This window comes from Convolutriloba macropyga, chromosome 8 (assembly GCF_964194025.1).
Source record: "Convolutriloba macropyga chromosome 8, txConMacr16.3, whole genome shotgun sequence".
In the NCBI taxonomy this organism is placed as follows: Eukaryota; Metazoa; Xenacoelomorpha; order Acoela; family Convolutidae; genus Convolutriloba; species Convolutriloba macropyga.
This window is the reverse complement of record NC_134475.1, coordinates 65,798,205-65,822,360: the sequence shown is the minus strand read 5'-3', so window position 1 is coordinate 65,822,360 and position 24,156 is coordinate 65,798,205. Positions and strand designations below refer to the sequence as shown.

At 37.6% G+C, this 24,156-nt stretch overlaps 1 protein-coding gene across 2 annotated transcripts in view; it reads right to left on the bottom strand.

Annotated features, from left to right (window-relative positions):
- Positions 1–19,327, bottom strand: part of LOC142344929 (integrin alpha-6-like) — a 37,787-nt gene extending 18,460 nt beyond the window's left edge. For both annotated transcript variants that reach the window (XR_012759295.1, XM_075397014.1), the window contains exons 1-9: positions 19,159–19,327; positions 18,519–18,720; positions 13,742–14,006; positions 13,237–13,327; positions 12,222–12,408; positions 9,082–9,469; positions 7,681–7,843; positions 4,622–4,764; positions 944–1,844 (exon numbers count right to left, since the gene is read on the bottom strand). Coding sequence is in view for 1 of the 2 variants with exons in the window: in XM_075397014.1 (XP_075253129.1) it covers positions 944–1,844; positions 4,622–4,764; positions 7,681–7,843; positions 9,082–9,469; positions 12,222–12,408; positions 13,237–13,327; positions 13,742–14,006; positions 18,519–18,720; positions 19,159–19,297 (2,479 nt within the window). In the remaining variant the exon portion in view is untranslated. The remainder of the gene's footprint in view (positions 1–943; positions 1,845–4,621; positions 4,765–7,680; positions 7,844–9,081; positions 9,470–12,221; positions 12,409–13,236; positions 13,328–13,741; positions 14,007–18,518; positions 18,721–19,158) is intronic.
- Positions 19,328–24,156: the final 4,829 nt, after the last annotated feature.

Here is a 24,156-nt window from a genome sequence, read left to right as displayed (position 1 = left end):
AGCGCAAATTTTTTTCGCTCACGATCAAATTTTTGGGCAAATACGTCATACTTGCTTTATTCAAAGCTCACTACTTTTTGAATGTACAAAACTCTGTATGTACTGAATGTATTTTTGCCTGAATGCTTTTGCAAACGTTTTTAACTGACGTCATTCATGTGTCTCTCCTATTATTATCTCCAGCGATGAAAAATTGTCGATGAAAAGGAAGCTATTATTGTGCCTGCTTGAGCTATACTATTGTTCATACTATCAGATTTTCTGTTATCCCAGCAAATTGTTTTGTTGACCAACTTGACAGGTTGTGTACAGCAATAAATTCATCATTCAGTTTTCTTTCCTAATTCAGTTTTCATTACAGTATTTGTTATTAAAAAATCAGTCAAAATTCTGTAATGGAAAATCAGTTCGTTATGAGCGCCAGCTCATTTTAATGTTTGAACACCTAGCACAAAGATACACAGCGGAACTTATCTGATAATAATTATCTGGAAATTCAACAGGAAATGATGTGCAATTATCAGGTTCACAGTTACTTACTTGCCGCTTTAAAGTTATTCAAACTGTCATTACCTCATCCATATGCCTTTACAGCCAGATTTATCTGGCTAAAAAATCTTCGATAACTTGCGTACGTGATCATGTGTCCGTTAATAAAGTAATAGGAGCAGAATTGCCCATAACTGTCCAATATCAGATCGAAATTGAAATCCGGTACAAAAATCACGAACGTTTGTAAATTAAGCACATTACACAACACCTTTTCGATAATCGTTATTAATGCTTCCACTTTGTTTCAGGGTATTAATAACTTGATACTTTAAAAAGCAGTAGCCTATTATACACATGTTTATTGAAGAATAAAAGACATGTCGTTGCGTTTTTCTGTTTTCAAAATGAAAAGTATCATTTCTCCGCCTTATCAAAAAACTTGTCTACTTACTGTCAGTGTCTTTTCGACATGAAGCGAGAGATTCGGGTTTGGACTGTGTATTGATCAATGAGAGATCCTTCGTGCCCAGATTAATCCTCAGTTCCCCATTCACAAAGTTCTCCTCTTGTCCTGATTTCGTCTTGATCAAAATATTGATGTTCAGATCATTGTTTGTGGATCCCAAAACAACGTCCAAAACTCGGGGATTAAGTTCCATAAACACATCAGCTTTGGGGGATATGGAAATATCGATGGGTTTGACCAACTCGGGTGCCAAAACTGGGTCTGCTTTCCAAAAGTCGGATGTTTTATGATCTTTGTTTACATATTCTCCTTCAAGTTTAATTTGGTTTCCAGTGACAAGTTGTGTCTCGGCGATTAGCTTCAGAGTCACCCCATAAATGTCGTCAGTTTCTCCGTATACAAAGAACGTCAGCATTCCCGAGTTAGCTTTGTCGGGTCCGAACTCCATCGCTTTCTCGGCTTGATAAACATCAATATCGCTTCCATCGGCCACCTTCTTCAACTTAACGTCAATGTTGAAATCATTTTCAAACTTCCATTTTTTAAGTACCGGGGGGTTGTTTGGGTTTACAGGATCGGACCACCAGTAACCTTTGTTCTCCAGCTGGACATTCAATTTCTGGCAAAAGTTGATCTTTTTGTCTCGGTTGCTCTTAATTTCCGTCGGGCAATCTGGGTCAACTTCGGGACTGTCGAAGATGAGTCTAGCCGGAATTCCATCTGGACTAAGAAGACGAATGAAGGCAGAAGAGTAATACACGTAGGCTTGCTGAACATCTTTGCCTGGATCTCCGATGACTAGATCCGGGATGCCATTGTAGTCCAGATCAGTTTTGGAAGCAGCTATGCTGAAGCCAAACAGCTTAGAAGGCGTTTGTTGGAACGTCTGAAACATAACAAATGGCAATTTTTTGCAGTCATACAAGGATAATATTTATATGCGTATCCTTTTTCTTTTGCTCTTTTGACTTTGAGCGTTTTCAATACATTACGTAATTCAATACGTGAAAGAATTTAAAATCCATTCAGTTGAAACAGAGTGAAGTAAGTCAGAAGTCAAGCGTGAATTTTGTGACTTATGTAAAACGAAAAACGTGATCGAAAGGTGAAGCGAATTAAAATATACCCGGCTGATTGCCGGAAAATAGCCGCCGTTGATTCCAATAAGCATGATTGTGATTGAAAGAATAGATATTGAAAAAAAAGATTTTTGTACAAAAACATTTTTTAAGTCTGATTTATTTTGATGGCATTTCGTATTTGAGCATACTTCTGTTTCTTAGAGAGAGGCTAAAAGGGCTACTATCAATACCAATAAGCATAAGAGATGGTAACTAAGACTTATAGGAACGACGTTCAAATAGCGGGCATCTAAAATTGGGCTTTATGGGTTGATCCCGCTTCTATTTCTGACTTCAATTTTTATACTGACTCTGTTCATTTTGAATTGCTTTGCTAAGCAACTGATGTTCAAAATCACTTTTAGCAGAATGAGAGAAGAGAGAAACTAGCCTAGATAAGTCGAAAAGATTTCACGAAAAATGTTGAAAAAGCGGCAAAATGAGGTAAAGCGAAACACTTTTTTGTTCGACGAATTAAAAAAATAGGAGCGCTATAAAAGCCGGCTGAGAAGATGAGGGCGCCTATTAAAAAGGAGGGTGCCTAAATAATAGCCGTTGAGAGGCTGACGGTGGCTATTTATAAATTGGAATCAATTTTCTTAAGATATTCCGCCAAAAATTGCATTTATAATAGCAGCACATCTTCAAAAACATGCAGGAATAAAAGAGTTTGCATTAATTTGAGCAATTAAATGATTGGTGTACACGGAAAATGGTTATTGAAAATTTATAGTCATTTTCATTTCTCTGTGATAAATTTAAAAACTTCACTTAAATAGCAATTGCTTATATTAAAGAGCAATTGTTTATCTTTTCGGTAAAAAAGATAAACAATTAGGGTATCGTTATTTCATAAAACTGTCAGTTTCAACCTTTACGTATAGGTGCAAACGGGCAACCTATTTAGATCTGGCCTACTCTAGCAAATGCTGAGAATTGATCATTTCACTTACAACCAAAAATTGAAGCAGTGTTTTAAAAAAAAATTCAAATAGTCTTTATATAATCATAAAATGTTGGTCTGGCCAGTCTAGATAATTTGAACTTAAAATATCTAGACTAACAATCGCAAAATATACTCTTCGAGGACAACAGGGAAAAAATTCGGAACATGAACCGACAAACGCCAGATGAAATGCTCTCCAACGACAGGTTGGGGCAATTTAATTAGAGGGGTGTAGCTCTATTGTATTTCTATAACATAGAAATGTTAAATGGGTAAAAACAGCTGACCCTACAGGCGTTCGAACCCCGAATCTTCAGGATAACAGCCGAACATCTAAACAACTTAGCTACAATGGCTACGGCTCTTATTTGCTCACAATCGCTTTTATATTAGCAAGAAACTATTTCAGGAAGACAGAAACTTAAATCGCTCAACAATGAAGAACTCAAGCATGAATAAGTCACTCCAGAAGTCAAGGAATGTTCTAGAACGAAAGTGCAAAAACAATCAGGCAAAAACTTTGCATAAAAAGACCCATGTCTACAATAATTGCTTCGTTCGAGAGAAATTAAAAAGTAACAGGAACTTAGTGCCTTTTTATTCCATTTTTTTCTATCAGCTCTTATTTATCCTTTGACGAAAAAATATTTACCGTAATGATGAGATCTCAACAATTTTTCAATTTTGAAATAAAGTTTTAGACCATAATAAGAAATTCTTATTTTAAATAATTTGGCAACATTAAAAAATATAAACCGACAAATGTCGGAAGAATTGCTCTTGAACGACAGGCGAGGCAATTTAATTCAGGGTCTGTAGCCTAAATAAATTTTTCTTTACAGGCGCGAAAAAACCTTGCCCTCACCGGCATTCGAACCCTTGACCTACCGATCCATGGCCACCCGCACTAACCACTGCGCTATGTGTCACAAATTTTCCCAAACTGCAATTGTTTTTATTATGGCAACAAGCTTTACTTCGGAGAGCGCAATAGAGATCACTCAGAAATAATGAACGACAGCGCAAAATTGTCAAGCAAAAAATTTGCATAAAAAAGACACGTTTACAATAATTGCTATGAACTTCGTTCAAGAGCAATTAAAAATTCTGCAGCGTATAGACAAATTATTATCTAAACTGAACTGTAGGCTTTCTGAAATTACTATTTAAACAACTGTAGGCTTTCTCTTAGCTTTCCTTTCGTGAACTACATGCCTCATTTGACAATTAGTTTACAATTTTCTATTTTTAAAAATTGGCAAAGAAAGACAAAGACCTTGTATAATTACTGATTACTACAATCTTTCTGTTGCCGCTATATCCCACACTGTATGGCCCTTGTTACATGTATTAAAAGATACATTTTGTGGGATTAAAGAGGTGAAAGCGACCAATTGGTCGGTCCACTTTATTTGGTGGGGACTCTGGCTCGCAAAGGGAAGGGGCGTTAACTACTAAAGGAGGAAATTATTAAAAATATCCTTTTTAACTCATAATCTGTTAAATTGTTTGAATATTGTTATTTTGCTAACCAGACTTGATTTTGTAATGCTCTTGTGGAGAAACTAATTACAAGCCTTGATTGTGAAGCGATACCTGTAGAATGTCCGGGTATTGACTCTTGTAGACACTGGAAGAGTAGATGAGGCTAATTGATCGTCCACTGAATAGATGCACTTTTCCGAAGTTCTTCTTGTCGTCAGTCGCGTTCAATGCTGATACCAAAATATCTTCTCCGCCTAAACAAACCAACCAATGCCAATGTCACCACTGTTCCTATTTCGAGATGAATTCTCTTTACTAGATACATTACATAACCGCCTTACGTTGGGCGGATTGATCGAAAACGCCTGGCGAGCGGTTGGCTTCGTCAGTAGCTAGCTGCCGCTTAGGGAGAATAAATTAAGTTTAGTTGAGGTGGTTGGAGTTGGGATGGAGCGGTTGGAGGAGCGGAGTCGAGGGAGGGGGTGTCGCACGTGCGGGGTTACGGATAGAATGAGAGGGAGGGGAAGGAGGAGAGCGAGCAGGCCAGTCTATTTCCGTAAAAACTTACATATTTTCTTCGAAATGAATAATTAACATTTATTTCCTGAAACTCACTATTTACAACTTATTCAGACGCAGAAAACGAAAAGACTCCACAAATTTCTAAAGCAAGTTCCACAATGAGAAAAAACTGGTTCATTTTCAACATATTTACGCTGTCTCTATTGAGGTGATCTGACTTAAGAAGGAAACAAGAAAAGTTGTTGGTTTGAAAAATAAAAACAGCAAAATATTAGTTCAATAATTCAAGCAAAAAAATTTCTATTCGTATTAAAAAATACTGATAAGAAATCTACAATTAAATCTCAAAACAGAAGGGACCTAAAACAACCTCATCCTCAGTGGTGAGCGTAGAGGGGGGATCCGAGCGCGGTGTGGGGCTAGGGATGGAATGAGGTGGGGTGGTGTGGCGGAGGGGACCGCGAAGTGAGCGGATGATTAAAAATGCCCCCTCAAACGACGATTTTTGGCTACTCAACGACTTCAATGATTTGTAAACTTTTAGACTACTAAAGCTCTAAGAGCACTGCTCAGCGACTTAATGCCGTCCGGGTTTTAACTGCTTATCTTGTTTTGAGGTCGAAAGGTCAAATGATCAGAAGAACAGTCGGTAGTACAGAAAACCGCATTAAAGAAGGAAAGACCAACAGGACTAATATAATTGCTGAACTTCACTTTTTAAAATAATTGGGATAATTTGCAGTTAAAAAACGCGAAGGCTGGAGCATAAATAAGGGTTTTAGGGGTTTAAGAGTTTACGCGCGTAAAAAGATTTGTTAGTTTTAATGACGCCGTTGACGAGCTTGATGTACATTGGGAATGAAACAGAAGAAGAAAAGAAGAGATAGAAATCGACCAAAATTTCTGTATTTTCGCTCTTTTCCGAAATTTCGCTCTTTTGACTTTGACAGTATTCACTAAATTGGTAATTCAAGGCATGAAAAAATTTAAAATCCATTCGATTGAAACCGTGAGGTAAGTCCGAAGTCAGGCGTGGAAATTGTGACTTATGGAAAACGAAAAACGTGCACAAAAGTTAAAGCAAATTAAAAAACAGCCGAAAGAATTCCGGAAACGACTCGAAGGAATAAACTAACGCCCCTAGCTAACATAAAGCTTCTCGTGCTGGATGACAACAATATCTAACATCATGCTTATTCTACTGAATAGCACAAATCACTTTAAAACAAAAGAACATGAAGAAGAACTATGAAGTATCTGACCAGAAAAGAAGATAAAGCATGATAAAAGTTTAACATTGAGTTGCAAGTTTAAAAAACAACTTTTGGCAAAAACTCTTGCGAAACGTTTAATTTTAATTCGTTGAAAGACTGCAAATTGAGAGAAAAACCCAACACAAAATTTTCAAGTTGAGAAAACAGAGGTAAGAGAAAGGAAATGAAGAACAAAACCAAAAATACTCTCTGTAAAAAAAAACAAATTTTAGCCACAAATTATGGATCAACTGTCATTATGTTGAATCCAAATCATCATTTTAAAAAAAAACTTTTAATACTACTTCTGGTCAAGCATCCACCAATCCCAAACAAGAAAGAAAAAAAATAGAAGTTAAAAACTTGTAATATCTGTCATTGAAAAAGTAAATTCCAACAACACCTCTAGAAAAGTTTATTAGAAGCTAGAACAGTAAAAAGTAGCAACACGCACACAATCAGAAAGATTTGGCAAAAAGCAAAAAGAAATTTCGCGGAAATCGGCAAAAAATTTTTCTCAATTATCTTTAGCAAAACGACTCAAAACTAAAATCAAAACCATCTACATTCAGCAAAAAGAACTAAAAAAATATGCATTTTTTTACTTCACGAGAGCGCATAGAGTCAACAAACGCTCATTAGAGCAAATAGAGTATTGAAAAGCTTCCAAAAGAACAGGCAAGAAACTTCTAAGATTCGAAAAACACGAAAAACAGCAAACAAAATTTAAAAAAATTGAAAAATTTTCAGTTTTTTGTCATTTTTTTCAACAAAAAAATAGTTTAATACCAATAAAACTGCAATCACTTGGTATCTTAAAACTCGATAACTAATATGCATCTTTTCAAAGCCCATACAAAGCAGTATAACAAAACAAAGCAAAAAATTGCCAAAATTCGCTTAAAATTCAGCAAAATAGCTGAAAAACCAGAAAAATGGTATCAAATTCATATTAATGATCAAAAAGCTACAAGTCAATATCAAAACGAGCCTAGAAACAATAAAATATTGTAATCAAACTTCTAAACCAAAATATAAAAGAAAACGGTTTGAAAAAGCTGCACGTGAACACACAATTTCGCTCACTTACAAATTTTTTTCACACCTCAATTTCTCGCTCTCTCTCGAAAACAGCGGAATGAAAAAAACCACTCTTTTTTCGCTCCACTCTTCAATTTTGTTCAGCACCCAAACCACTGCAAAATTTTTCACGAGTTTCATTTCCTGTTTAAAATTCACTCCAACGAAAGTGATTTTAAAAAAAGGACTTCTCCAATACTCTTCTTTGAGTCGTAAAAATGAGAGCATCTACATAATAGCCGTCGAGGGGCTGACGGCGGCTATTAAAAACCTCAAATGGAGCTTCAAATATGCAAAGGTGAAAGACATGCTTACCATCAGCGTCGAGGTCTCCGAGACTGACGATTTTGAATCCGAACATGCTGCTAGCTGAAGGATTGGGTGACTTGAACATGTATTTCTGCTCGTACTTCCTCTGCAGTTGGTTGTATGCAAACACTGTCACACAGCCACTGTTGAACGTATCCGTTGTGTCATCCTGAAGCAAAGCCGTCAGTCAATTATGGTGCGAGGGGAAGGGGAGGCGGGGGGTTGATTAGATCTTGGGTACATGATTTTGAACAGTAGTATTAACAAAGAAATTCTAAATGTCTTGTTTCGCTTCATTTGGAAGTCAACTGCTTCACTCAAATTTGGATGGTGACTGTGAGAGCTTTAGTCTTGCCGGTTGTCTCGTCAAATTAAAAGTCAATCTAATTTCGTATACTTCCTCAAACAAGCTTTAGGAAGAATAAATTCATAAATTCCTGCCGTAATAAATAACCTGTAGTGAATAAATAATAAATCAAATAAGGATACAAAATTGTCCCGATTACGTGTTATGTTACATTAGTAGTATGTCCTACTTATAGCTGTACATACTTAAAAGGTCATCAAAAGGCATTTTTGCCGAGTCGAGTGATACCTTAGGTTTGATACTGTCATAGTTTGTTTGTGTCAACTTAAGAAATCCTTTCCGAATTCATTAGTACCTTTCGTTATCCATCAATTGTTATCCACCAATTTGAATTTTTCAACTCTATACTCGAGAACTTTGCAGATACAAATTAATATCCCTTTATCAAAAACACAAAAACTACATTCTATGAATCATATTGAAATCGCTCAAAGACACAGCAATATTAACCTTCTCTCCTGTACACCACGTTGACGCATCATTTCATTGTCAAATTCACATGTATACAATCTTCTACAAATGATACAGCAGTAGTTACTGTATGCCAATTGTATATTATTCATTGTCATGTTTACATGTAACAGACTTGCATGAAGTAAAACGTCTGCAACTCGTTCCTCCCTACCCTCCTCCCCCCGCCCTCTGCGTACACTACCACAGAATATTGTACACATTTACAGTGTTATATGTGCATTGTAATGCACAGTCCCACCTGTTATTTGCATATACAATCCCTGGTCAGAGCAAAAACGCATGTTAGTTTGATCACGCATGGCTAAAAAAGTAAAATTTTCGGATCTTTTCCATTTGTGCCCCCACCCTCCAGTACGTTATGCGCCCCCCCCCCCCGTTACAGAGCACGTGCCCTTTATAGTAAATGATTGTGTAAAAAAAATGCACATTCATCTGGGGGGGGGGGGGGGGGGGGGTGCCAATATGCGCCCACTAAGCGGGGGGGGGGGGGGGGGGGGGGGGGGTGCACAAACGCGAAAAACATCCAAACTTTCTTCCGGGGAACAAAAAAGTTTCAAGCTGCTTACCGTGTAGTAGGGTTCCCCGACAAGCAATTCGTCACTTCCGTCTCCATCCAAATCAGCACCCAGAATCGTAGTGCCAAATCCAGAATTGAAATTGGTGCCGACCAAAGAGTCCAAAAACTCAAAGGAGTCCTCGACAAACTCTTGATTTGGAATGAAGTGAAACAATTTGATCTCGCCCTGGAGGCCTTTAGCTCTGGGTCCTCCAGTTGCCAGGTATGTCTTGTCTTTTCCGTCAACTTTGACTGTGACTGATCCCAGTGAGTAGCCGTATGTCAGGTCAACATCACAAATAATCGAGTCCAAAAAGGCACTCTTCCCATTTCCTGATGTCTTAGAGAAACCTTTATAGTTTTTCAGTTTGTCCCAGTCGCATAAATAGTATAATTTGCTAAAACAAAAAACGTTTCTTTAAGATTCATTCGCAATCAATTTTGAATTCCAAACAATTCTTGAAAATTCCGCTAAAACAGTTATCGGTAAAATGAGCACGTTTAGTTGAATAAGGAACACAGCCGGTAGATTGCCGGAAAATAGCCGCCGTTAACGCGCTTGATGCACATCGGGATTGAAACAGAAAAAGATTTAAAAAAAGATAAATTGACCAATTTTTGTTCTATTTTTTGCACATCGGGGTTGAAACAAAAAGATGAATTTACCGAATTTTTTTCAGTGTCAAAAAGTGTTCCAATTCGGCGAGCAACTTCAGTTGCATTCAAAAGCTTTACTTAATTCAGCTTCTAAACTAATCAGCTTAATACCAATGTCAGCTAGCAAACACTAATGAACATAGATATCCCTCAAGACTAAATGGTTCTATCGGTTTATCCAGTCTTTTGATTTTGCTCTTTTCACCTTTACTGTATTCACTATCTTGCGTTAATTCATTGAGTGGATGGATTTAAAAACCATACAGTTGAAACAGTGAGTAAATGAATTAAAACGAAAAGCGATCAAAAGGTAAAGCGAATTAAAAACATAAACCGACCATGCTGGAAGAAATGCTCTGAACGAAAGGCGAATGGAAAAACATTTGACCTCAAGGTGATTCGAACCATTGGCCTCCCGCTTTAGAACCCTATTCACTCCCGACCCTGCTATTTGGTCCTTATTTTTGCTATACTGCAACCGACTTTATATTAGCAACAGGCTTCACTTCGGAGTGAGAGCAAAGAGATCGCTCAAAATGAGGAACGAACGCGTGAAAAGTCACTTGCGAAGTCAAAGAATGTTCTAGAAGAAAAGCACAAAATGGTCCAGCGAAAAATGTGCACAACAAAGATCAACACGTTTAAAATAATTGCTATCAACTTCATTAAAGAGCAATTAAAAAGGAGAGCGCCTGAATATTAGCCGTTGAGAGGCTGATGGCGGCCATTAATAACCAATTAACGTCGGGCGAATTGCGCTCTCAAACGACAGTCGAGCATTTAGTTACGTCAGTAATTAACTATGGCTTAGTTAGGCTAGCTTTAGCTTAATTGAAAGCACTTAAGTTGAGCTCAGCGCGGGGGGATTGATAGGGGGCAACAGTGGGGGGGGGGGCTTTTTGGCTGCACGGGGCCACGTCCTTATGGCCTGAAAGATGCGCAGGGTGGAGATGAGGGGGTGGGTGAAATCAGCTGGGGCTGAAGTGGGCGGGGGAATTTAACTATAAGCGCCGCTCTTCAATGTACGCGTCTACAAAACAGCTTCGTTTCTGTGAATTGCATTCTTGGAAGCTAGCGTGCTGAAAGGTTCTGGAAAAACTGAATGCCCTCTAGGCGCTGCCTGGCGATTAAAAAAAGACCACGGGACTAGTTTAATTGCTACAAACTCAGTTTGAGAGCAATTAAAAAAAACTTTCTCAAAAAAAGTCGAGATGTAATATTTTGATTAAGAATCTATTTGACTTACTGCTGCTTCTATTAACTGCCCTCAAATACCTTCAATTAGAAGGACAGGCACTCACTTGACCTTGTCTCTGAATTAAAGTAAAAAAAGTCAATTTCGGAGTAAGGAAGTCATTTTTGAGAGAGGTAGTCACATGTGACAAAAAGCTCAATCAGGAGAAAGAACAAAAGAACTCTTCAACAAGAGTGAAAAATGACGTCACGAACGTAATTCAGTTGAAATTGCATGAACAAAAGGAGCAGAAGGCAGATTTGAAGTGAATGTGACGTCACATGGTCGTAACAAAAATTCTGTTGACGAAATAAGAAAACAGTAGGACAAGTGCTGACCTACAATTCAACGAATTTTCATTATTAACTTACTAAAAAAACTGGACATAGAATGAACCTTGAGTGGATTGGGAGAGCTGCTTAGTAAAGAAAAAAATCCGACCAGAAAATGGAAAAAAACAGTAAAAATTAAAGTCAAATTGCCCATGTGAAAAACGCACTACCTAGAAAGCGAATTTTTGTTCATACACCATTTTCTCACTCTATTTTCAAATTCGAGTAAAAAATTGCCTTTTCCACTAGCTTTTTCCCTCCATTTCCTGTTTCGGCGTGAACAAAATCACTAGTCCAATTTCACTTCAAAAATTGTCAAAATGTGTGAAGAGATCTATAAAGAGAACGCCCCAACACAATTCTAATTCTTTGAATTGAAGAGAAGGCCAATAATAGCCTCATCTATCGCTTTGCGGCTATTAATATACCGACTAAGGTCGACGAATTGCTCTCCAATACCTGCCGAGGATGTAGATTAGAGTGGGTATAGAATAAAGAAACTTCTATGAGTGCAAAACTTCCGACAAAGCTGGGGTTCCAATCACCGCTCTCCCGGATAATCAGTAACGTTAACAACTCAGCAACACTCAACGTCCCTCACAACCGCTTTCACTAAATTTCTGTATCCGAGCAATTTCAATCACATAAAAATTCAAAGGTCACATAAATTCAATCGCATAAAAATCACAAATTAAAAAGTTACTCGAGAAGTGAAATCAGAAAAAAATGTTCTAAAAAAAATGTTCTACAAATGCTTCAAAATTCGTTCGAGGGCAATTAAAAGAGACAAATTTTTCAAGTTGTCACAAACTTCTCCCATTCCACAAGCGGACAAAGGGCAAATTAATACCCCCCAAAAATTCCAAACAGTGTTATCAATCAACTTTAAGATTCCTTCAGCAAAATGTTGCAGAAACGAGAACTAACACATCTGGAGTCTGGTAGAAAGGATCGAACTTGGCAGCCTCTCTGTCATCTCTGTAACTCAAGTACACGTATCCTGCCTGGGTTCTGAAAGCAGGAGCTCCGAACATCAGGGTCCGTCCATCCCGGCTAAGATGTCCAGAGAAACCCAACAGGTTTCTGTTAGCCTGTGCCATTCCTCCCTGGATAGCTAAACACAACAGTTGTGTCTAAGTTGGCAACAACAGTTGACATAATTAACTGAAAGTATCCATTCTAAAGAGATCTGAGCAGCATCGGTTCTTTGTCACATCGTCGGCTACTCCTGGGATCTATTCGGTCGTAATCAATCATGGTAGCAACCAATCATGACCAATTGGAAGCGGAAATTAATCCTAAAGATTCTATCCTACATAACAGCGTTTTCTCAAATATTCATCAACTTTATTTTGGAAATCAACTTGAATTGATCAAATCTTAGTTTGCTTTGCATATATTTAAAGAACGACATCTATTGGAAAATTTTACTATTAAACCTTCAGCATTCAATCACATTCCCAGAAAGATGAACTTAAATCCAGAAAGATGAATGTAGGAGAAATTGCTATCGAACGACAGCAGGTGGGGCAATTTAATTCAGAGGGCTATAGCCTAGATAATTTTTATGGGTACAAAAAATTCGACCAAGGAGGGGAGCGCACTCACGACCTCCTGGGTAATAGACTAAAGCATTGCCCACTCGGCTATCAGGTCCCCTGAACAGTTTATCTTACAACCGGTTTTATTTTATCAACAGACCTAATTTCTGAATAAGCGCATTTTAGGTCATACAAAAATCAAAAGTCAAGTGTTAAAAAGCCAAGAAAATCAAAAAATTGTCCTACAAGCAACAATTTTGCATAAAAGACACACGTTTACAATAATTGCTTCAAACTTCATTCGAGAGCAATTAAAAATCTCTCTTCGTTCAAGTATCTCCTTCAGTTTTCTTTCAAAAACTAATTCTTTTTCGATAATGGGATAAGTAACTTTGACTTACTTTTCTTGTCACCGTCTGGTGATTTGTATTCCTGTCCTTTATAGCACACGTCGTCGAATTTAGAGAATTGCTCCACCTCTGGCGTTTTCAGCTAAACACAACGAAGCATGTTTAGCATGTTCAGAACAAGCAAAAATCGATACGATTTTTCTATTTCATTTCAATACGTTGGAAAAATAATTACAAATTTATGGTGAACAGTAGAATTCGGTTTTGCCTGCAATTGCCTAAGCTGCTAACTACGTACATGGCAAAAATCAAGTAAAACCGCATTTGCGATCCTATTGTCACAAGACGCTGAGTATTTTTCTAAGATACTATCAACACATGTCAAGAGTCATCGTGGAAACTGCTGAACAATATCTTGATGCGATATTTCACGTTTTGTACAGACAGTCAACATCTTGCATCTCTTTTCCTCAAGATTCATTTCATTAGGTAAATAAAGGAGTAGAGAGTCGTCAGAACCTTGGAAACGCGCAATGATTATTACAACAAAACTTACGATGTCGCTTCTAGCAGAGTATGTCACAGTAGTGGAGTAAACATAACCAATACTGTCAAAGGAGAGTGAGTCATCTCCAGTGGGTGTCCTCTTATCACAGTTCACTCCCTCTGGCCCGCCGATGAACAGTTCCGGCTGCTGGTCGGCTACCTGGCCATCGAGCAGTGAGTTGACTACTGTGAGACTTGATCCAAACATAGCATGGGCATTGTAGGCCTCGACTGGGTCTATGACCATAACCTGAATACTCTTCTCAGTAATGCTACTGAAACAAAACAAAAAAATGATATCAAATTAGAATTGAAATGTGAAAAAATGAAAAACAGCTAAATCTTCAGGTGAATCAACACTGCGCAACTTATTAAGAACGGGAATTAATGACTGAGATGGTTTATCCGATAGAAGATCCTACAGAATGTGCAATCGAAAATTCTCTCCCGCCACCCTTCGATATCAACTAGTAATTAATAAACAAAGCTGTAAATTACCTTGGACTAAAATAACCTTTAATTAAAGTATCCCTCTTTGTCATTAAATTATCAAATTCAGATAAACAATTCGATTCGAGAAAAAAGGCAATTTGAGCCCCATAAACACTCAAAGCTTTAGGAAAATTTAATGTATATGAATGAGCGAAACACGCACTGCTGGTAACAAAAAAGTTAACAAGATAAAAACAGTATGAAGAATTACGGACCAACTAGAAGCGTCTCACTTTACCGAACGAACTATCAAACTATTAATTATGTGGGGCAAAAACCCAAACGGAGTGAGCATCAAAAGCATTATACATAGCACTATCAAAACACAACTTCATAGAACAGGCAAGGATCGAGCAAGAATTGAAACTCATGAGAATCAGAAGAAGGTTATTAGAGCCTGAGCACAGTTTTCTTTGAAAACAACAATTGTCTGTCTAGCCAGAATTATATTGCTTGATACAATTTCAAGCGTGAAAATATTTCACAGGCCTATAAAGATCGATAAACTCCGAAAATGATCAGATAATATATTGCAAATTATCAGAAAAAAACTAAAAATCGTGATGATAAAATGATGAAAACCATTTCATTGCCCAGAGCAATTAAGCAGTAATCTATTATCAGACCCAAGTGAAGTTTCCCGAGCCCCTAAGGCTAGAAAAAAAATTTTAAAAAAATTTGAAAAATAGCAAATTTTATTACAAAATTGATACGTTACGAAGAGTATTAACATATAGTTGTTTCTATCAGCTACCTTCAAATGACCTCCAATGATAGGACTTATCAGTCAGTACTCTGTGGACCTAATGTCCATCAATCAAGTAATCAAACGTCTCTTTGAGAGTGAAAAAAGTCATTTTTGAGAATCAGCTAAGTCATGTGTGATCCAAATTTATTCAATCAAATCAAAAAAAGAACATGGTTCCAATAAATTCAAAAAAAAATCCGTCGCAAACACAATTCAGTCGCAATTGTGTAAATGAAAGAAACGCATATCTAAATTTAGCGTCTATAGTTTAAATACGCGTCTATACTCCCCATCCAATCGTAGAACACCAGGAAAAGGCCAATAATAGCTCTGCAATGCTATCTCAAATTTGACCAAGAACTCTCAGGCGCGCAGAACCCTGATCACTGCCAGAGATTCTTTATATCCGTTTAATCAAGGTCGTAAAATTGTCCGAAAGATTATCCTAAGAAGGATACACCCACATGATACATAAAGAACTTCGCGAATCCTTTCGGATCTCTTAAGTGATGTCTGTCATGATGTTGCGATCGAGCCTCATCTTCACCCGTTGCAAGGGGAAATCTTTGCTCTTAAATCAACGAAAACTGACGATGATGATGCAAGATTGGACATCAAGGCCAACGGACTTTGAGAGTCCAGGTTCAACAAAACACACCTTCATGTTAAAAATTTCAACGCGCTAGCAAAAAGTTGCCTCTAAAGCAGTAGCGAAGCCTACAAAAGATGTTGCGATCGAGCCTCATCTTCACCCGTTGCAAGGAGAAATCTTTGCTCTTAAATCAACGAAAACTGACGATGATGATGCAAGATTGGACATCAAGGCCAACGGACTTTGAGAGTCCAGGTTCAACAAAACACACTTTCATGTTAAAAATTTCAACGCGCTAGCAAAAAGTTGCCTCTAAAGCAGTAGCGACGCCTACAAGTATCTACAAAAAAGAACAAATATGAACAAAGAATAATTGATGTTGAGAAAGCAAGGTTTTCTCCGCTTGTCCTTGCTTCCGTTGATGGAGCAGGACCATCAGCTTCGCAAGCGCTGAAACATTTGGAATCGAAGCTCTATGCGCGAAAAGAGGACAGCTAGGCTGAGATCATGCTATATCTAAGGACAAAAATCAGCTGCACTCTCCTAAGGAGCTCCATCATCTGCATTCGAGGCTCTAGGACACTTACGCGGCGCGAGATTAAAAAGGCCTCAATGAGAGTTGTTGTAGAAGGAGGGAGGCTGCTAGTTTGACTCATCTACTTTTGCCATTAGTGCTTTGTTTTCAATAGTTGTCTATCTTTAGTTTAACATTTTTCTCAACTTATGTTTGTATGTAGTATTTTCATTTTATTGATAGATTTGAATATTAGGAAATGCTTTATGAAGACGTAGTGTTGGGAAGGCCCCGGACCAGCCAGTATTCACCAAGTGTTGGGGGGCATTTGTTAATTCAGTTTTTTTATCCAGATGTCATCATTGTCTTCGATAGTCACTTTTTCTCGTATTTAATTGGCTAAACCAGGGAGTCATCACTATACTTTTCGCATGGTCGGACGGACGCATGGTCGAACGGACCAACTAGAAGCGTCTCACTTTACCGAACGAACTATCAAACTATTAATTATGTGGGGCAAAAACCCAAACGGAGTGAGCATCAAAAGCATTATACATAGCACTATCAAAACACAACTTCACAGAACAGGCAAGGATCGAGCAAGAATTGAAACTCAAGAGAATCAGAAGAAGGTTATTAGAGCCTGAGCACAGTTTTCTTTGAAAACAACAATTGTCTGTCTAGCCAGAATTATATTGCTTGATACAATTTCAAGCGTGAAAATATTTCACAGGCCTATAAAGATCGATAAACTCCGAAAATGATCAGATAATATATTGCAAATTATCAGAAAAAAACTAAAAATCGTGATGATAAAATGATGAAAACCATTTCATTGCCCAGAGCAATTATGCAGTAATCTATTATCAGACCCAAGTGAAGTTTCCCGAGCCCCTAAGGCTAGAAAAAAAATTTTAAAAAAATTTGAAAAATAGCAAATTTTATTACAAAATTGATACGTTACGAAGAGTATTAACATATAGTTGTTTCTATCAGCTACCTTCAAATGACCTCCAAAGATAGGACTTATCAGTCAGTACTCTGCGGACCTAATGTCCATCAATTCAAGTAATCAAACGTCTCTTTGAGAGTGAAAAAAGTCATTTTTGAGAATCAGCTAAGTCATGTGTGATCCAAATTTATTCAATCAAATCAAAAAAAGAACATGGTTCCAATAAATTCAAAAAAAAATCTGTCGCAAACACAATTCAGTCGCAATTGTGTAAATGAAAGAAACGCATATCTAAATTTAGCGTCTATAGTTTAAATACGCGTCTATACTCCCCATCCAATCGTAGAACACCAGGAAAAGGCCAATAATAGCTCTGCAATGCTATCTCAAATATGACCAAGAACTCTCAGGCGCGCAGAACCCTGATCACTGCCAGAGATTCTTTATATCCGTTTAATCCAGGTCGTAAAATTGTCCGAAAGATTATCCTAAGAAGGATACACCCACATGATACATAAAGAACTTCGCGAATCCTTTCGGATCTCTTAAGTGATGTCTGTCATGATGTTGCGATCGAGCCTCATCTTCACCCGTTGCAAGGGGAAATCTTTGCTCTTAAATCAACGAAAACTGACGATGATGATGCAAGATTGGACATCAAGGCCAACGGACTTTGAGAGTACAGGCTCAACAAAACACACTTTCATGTTAAAAATTTCAACGCGCTAGCAAAAAGTTGCCTCTAAAGCAGTAGCGAAGCCTACAAGTATCTACAAAAAAGAACAAATATGAACAAAGAATAATTGATGTTGAGAAAGCAAGGTTTTCTCCGCTTGTCCTTGCTTCCGTTGGTGGAGCAGGACCATCAGCTTCGCAAGCGCTGAAACATTTGGAATCGAAGCTCTATGCGCGAAAAGAGGACAGCTAGGCTGAGATCATGCTATATCTAAGGACAAAAATCAGCTGCACTCTCCTAAGGAGCTCCATCATCTGCATTCGAGGCTCTAGGACACTTACGCGGCGCGAGATTAAAAAGGCCTCAATGAGAGTTGTTGTAGAAGGAGGGAGGCTGCTAGTTTGACTCATCTACTTTTGCCATTAGTGCTTTGTTTTCAATAGTTGTCTATCTTTAGTTTAACATTTTTCTCAACTTATGTTTATGTAGTATTTTCATTTTATTGATAGATTTGAATATTAGGAAATGCTTTATGAAGACGTAGTGTTGGGAAGGCCCCGGACCAGCCAGTATTCACCAAGTGTTGGGGGGGCATTTGTTAATTCAGTTTTTTTATCCAGATGTCATCATTGTCTTCGATAGTCACTTTTTCTCGTATTTAATTGGCTAAACCAGGGAGTCATCACTATACTTTTCGCATGAATTTTGATTTATCTCTTGCTTGCAACCCAATTCTGCTGCTCGGCAATGCGAAGACTGTTCAAGTAGTTAGATAAGCAGTCTTGAGTGAACCTTGCGGATTATAACACTAACGATTTAGTGGGCAGCTGGTTGAGATTTTGCCATTCCACGAAACCTGGATCAGCGAACTCGATACTAGCTCCACCTGGAGCAGAGAGAGCCACTGTTGATATTCCTTGCAGCGGAAACGTCATTACCGCAACGTCATAGCCAAACTGAGGGTTTTCACTTTTCTTTGTATACAGAGGTTTCTCCACGTCAATAGTAGCATCGTCTAAAACGTCGAACAATAAGTTGGCGGTACTCGTTATTACTGGGGAAGTGAGCCTTGCCTAAATAATCCCCCACACTATCGTATATAGTATCGCATACCATACTAAAGACTCAATAATTGGATCCATCTCCCCCGAGGAGCAATTGCTTTTTTTCGTATAGTCAGCTGCTGCTTTAATTTTTCCTTAATTTGTAACTGGGGTCTATAAAGGCCATCCAGGCCACTTTAGATATACTTTTACATATTCACATAAACCTAACCGTTTTCGGGCCCAATTCCTCTTAATTAGCCGTCCATTGCCTTTTTACTTACTGACAGAAAGCTTGAATTGGGAACGGCAACTGTTTCCCCTCCCGCGCTTTAAGGGCTTATAACTCTTACGCCGTAACGTGCTATATGACAACACATAAAATGCAATGGTGGCACAAAGGAACTCACCTGGTCTCAATTTGTCGCTAGAAAGCTCCAGGGTCACTGATTTAACAACTTCCAAGTTTTTTGTATCAAAGAGTTCAATTGCATTCCCCCTCAGCACAAATAGCAAGAGCAAGCAGAAACAACACCGTAACCTTTTCATCGCAGTATCTGAAAATTAAATTTGATCAAAATTGCTATGTCTATAATTGAAGCCTACATTATAAAATTGCTCATGTTTTACAATAACACTTTTGTCAAGTGATGAACTATATTAGCAACTTAAGTTTTAGAACATGCAGTGAATGATCAAGGATTTTGCCCAACAATAAATTTTCTCACATTTGAGAACGAGGAAATCAGAAACGCTCTAACGGCATTGGACGTTAAAAAACCCTCGGAACAGACGGCATTCAGTTTCAGTTCTTCTAGTCTTTAGGGCTCTACCTCTGTACCAAATAGTTGCGCCGTTCACGCGCCTTGGCAATCTATATCTTTTATTTTTTTCTTTTTTATAAAAAAAAGGACCGTGTACACCATCCGGCAACGATGGATGTGGGTCGAAGGGATGATGAGTAGCACTTAGCCGGATGCTGCACTCCAAGCTGTTCCCCTCCAGACAGAGTAAAGACGGCCCACTCACAAAAATAACTAACAAGTGGAGCGGAAAAGCACCTATTTATATAAATAGCACACATAGGGAGCTGGTAAGGAAGGATTTAAATAAAAATAGGATATAAAGGAATAAGCAAAGGAATAAAGTTAAGCAATCTAATGATAAAAATAAGTCGCACTAATTTATTTTCGCGTTGTTACTTTAGATCACAGAAGCTGAGAGTCTATTACAGTCATTGACTATTCGCATTAAACAGAAATTTCGTCCAATTTCCAATCGCAATTTTCGCCCCTTGAGTTGACATGAACTGCTTCTATAATATCCGTGTACCATCTCTTTCATTGAAGCTAAAAAAAACTGGTACCAAATCCTGGTGGAATTGGTTGAGTTTGCGTTGATTAGCCTAGTTGTTGGGATTAGCCTAATTGTTGTGATAAACTTATTATATAGAGTAATGTAAAGGAAACCAATTTGTCAAATTAAAATTACTTCCAATATTTAAAACAAACGTTTTCGAACTTTACGTTCATCGTCAGGTTAAAACTGTTTTACAAATAGTTAAAAAGATAAAATGAATATGTATTTACATTTGTCTGAGACAATTAAAACAATTCTAGGAACTATTCTACAAAATCAATCGAAAATTTTTCCCTATATACAATATTCAGCCTATTTACAACTCATATTTACATCTGTTATCAATTTATTTAAAATCATTCCTATTCCGGATTTTTCGATTTTGGCCATGTTCTTGTATTTTTAGGGTTATTCAGAGTTTGCCCTAACCATAAGTATCCCTCTTGTGGAGGTTTTGCAAATTTCGTTTTGTCATGCACAAAATGTTTTTTACCCTATGTATTCTCATCTAGTCAAAATTATGATTCGAACTAATATTTTAGCGTGAGTTCCCTCCCCCTATATTCATTGCGTGTGTTTAGTGCCGGCTTCAGCTTGCTGATATTGATAGCTTCGATAATCATTAGTTTTTCTACTGTCCGATAGGCATCCAGAATTTTCCATTCAATGTCATTCGTGGCGCCACGACATTCAACCAGATGTTGACCCACCTGTGAATCCTTCTTTTGATGTTCTGTTATCTTTGTGGTAACATGCCGGCTTGTTTACCCAACATAGATGGATCCGCATCCATTACATTTAATCTCATATACCACGTGGGATTTCAGGTCTCTATCGAAAGATGATTTCAGTGTGTAGAGGCATGATCTTAATTTCCACGTTGTAAAAACGACTTGCAATTAGCATAGTTTCTTCAGTTTGCTTGAAAAGTTTTGAGTAAGGTTGCCTCTGTATTGTAGAAAAATAGTTGGCTTATCAATAGATTTAGTCTTGCCTTTTTTGATGTTCTTTCGGTGTTGCTCTTAATTGGTCTTTACCGCCACTTATTATCTTTTCTAGAGTCTGGTTCACTATTGTGAAGACCGTTCCTCTGGATATTGATTTTTGGTCCAGCAAGTTTTGTTCTTTTCAAGAGCCTGATCGAAGGCCTACCAATTAGAGGTTGCATTAAAAACCCTGTGAACCGCCCCTTGAATCACAGTTTTTTTGCGCTGAAGCGGTGCACAGCTGCAGAAATTCAGTATTATTCCAGTGTCAGTTGGTTTTTGATACCAATGAGAGGTGATATTTTTTTGCTGCTCACATTTACGTTAATGTCAAGAAAAGCCAAATCCCCATCCATGTTCACTTTTTCTAAGGTAAATTGCAGGTTGTGATGTAATGAGTTTGCAAATTTTAAAATCTCATCCGGCTCACCCCGAACCGTGCAGATAATATCATCCACATACCTTTTAAACAATTTCATCTCCTTATCATGCCCCACTGTCTGTTGATTGCTGCAATAAGTACAAATCCAAACAACATCCTGCATGTTGGCGTATTCCGCATTCGATATCTTTTGGCATCTTGCATGAAACAGGTTTTGCATGACTCACATTCTACTCCTTTTTCTCGGTAAGTCACTCTCCGGTTACAGTCTTTGCAATTCCCGTTTTGGTCGGATCTGGAAAAGTTTTCACTGAGCTCCGGTTTTGCAGTGATGCCTCAAACGATTTCATCTACACGTTTGCTAGTATTACAGCCAGTGATGCACCCATAGTCAGACCATCTGATTGCACATACCAGATCCCATTACATTTGAAACGAACATTCGTCACCGCAAGCTTTACCAAACTTTTCATGGCGGACCTTGGGATATCTGGAGCTAGGTTGCTTGAATAGAGTTCTCTTACAGCTATTTCTATAATCTCTCCAACTTGAACGTTGGTGTAAAAACTTTTTACGTCAAGAGATACTATCTGCTCGTCATCTTCAAGAGTGAGAGATTCTAAGGCGTTTCTAGCATCTTGCGTGTTGGTTTCAATGTTTGCGCCCGGTAGTTTCTGGAACAATAATGTCAGAAATCGGTTTATGTTTTCGTAGCTGCTACTAGGTATTGAAAGAACAGGTCGGAGAGTTGTATTTTTTTTATATACCTTTGCCAGGCCATAAAGTCTCGCTGGTTGCGAACCTGTTGACCTGAGTTTTTGATAAATTTTGTCACTAATTTTCCCTTGCTTCATTAATTGTTGCAGGCTGTTATTGATCTGTTTTTCATTTTTGATCACAAGTTCATCTTTTGCTCCATCTATTTTTTGAAACTGATATGTGTTTAGCACCTCATCAAGTTTTTCCCTGTACGTTGACTTCTTCATCACACAGAAACCACAGCCTTTGTCAAATGGTACCGCCAGCAAATCTTTGGCTTTTAGGTAATTATTGCGGCTGATCTTAACAACTCAGAAATCAAATTGAATAGCGCTTCAAGGTCATTTCAAGCCTTAAAGCTAGAATAGTGTGACAAGCGAAATTTAATGCTACATTCTATCGAAGCCAAACGGATTTGTTCATTTTGTTCAACATTTATATTTAGCAACTATTATTAGTACACAATCGTCATTCATGAAGTCAAACTATATTACAAACTCTAACTACCTCAACCACCAGCAAAGCAATTATACGACTTAACAGTATTGCATCAGATTCTTTACGATTGGATTGCGAATCAACCTGTTATTGATACAGAATATTCGACAAAACTTCTACATGGTTAACAAATTTCCCATGACATCAAATTTACACTGAAAAAGTGACGTTATGAAAAAGTGTTCACATTCTGTCGACATTATTATCTACAACCAATCAACAGTTGAATTTGACATGTAAATCCACGCGACTAGCAGCATAAAAAGAGCTTGAAAAACTGCCAAAAATCAGTTGAAACTCGTTAATTTTGTCTTATTAAACTGACATACAGTGCGTATTGAAGCACGCTGTCTTGAGCGGTTAATTACTTGTTATCGTGTCTTGTTTAAGCGCACTCAAGGTCATTTCAAGCCTTAAAGCTAGAATAGTGTGACAAGCGAAATTTAATGCTACATTCTATGGAAGCCAAACGGATTTGTTCATTTTGTTCAACATTTATATTTAGCAACTTTTATTAGTACACAATCGTCATCCATGAAGTCAAACTATATTACAATTTCGAACTACCTCAACCACCAGCAAAACAATTATACGACTTAACAGTATTGCATCAGATTCTTTACGATTGGATTGCGAATCAACCTGTTATTGATACAGAATATTCGACAAAACTTCTACATGGTTAACAAATTTCCCATGACATCAAATTTACATTGAAAAAGTGACGTTATGAAAAAGTGTTCACATTCTGTCGACATTATTATCTACAGCCAATCAACAGTTGAATTTGACATGTAAATCCACGTGACTAGCAGCATAAAAAGAGCTTGAAAAACTGCCAAAAATCAGTTGAAACTCGTTAATTTTGTCTTATTAAACTGACATACAGTGCGTATTGAAGCACGCTTTCTTGAGCGGTAAATTATTTGTTATCGTGTCTAGTTTCTGTAGATCATTTTAGTGATTGTACAGTTTTAACTTAACTTTGACTTGTGAAAAGAGAATTAACTTGGATATTCTCAAAACTTTCTTTCTGAGGAACGAAGTTACTAAGCAAGAGAAACTTCGTGCAAAGCATAAAGTCAGTTTCTCTTACTGGCTTTAACGAAGCCTAGTGTAGTTCACTGATTGCGTTATTGAGCAATTGAGTGCGCTGAAAAGCACAAAGTGCGAATTTGGTTAATTCTGTTAAATTTGATTATCGGGAAAAAACTCTCCGAAAATATTAAGAAATCGGAGACAAAAATTATTTGCCCTAACCAGTAGCTAGGACAGTTACCTAGAGCTGTACATAGGGGATTTTGCAATTTCGAATTATAACTTGAGTTATTAACCAAAACTCAACAAAATTTTGATTGTTTCAATTTGAATTATTTGGTTATTCTGATAGAAACAAGTTTCTTATTCAACAAAGCTGAGCGATT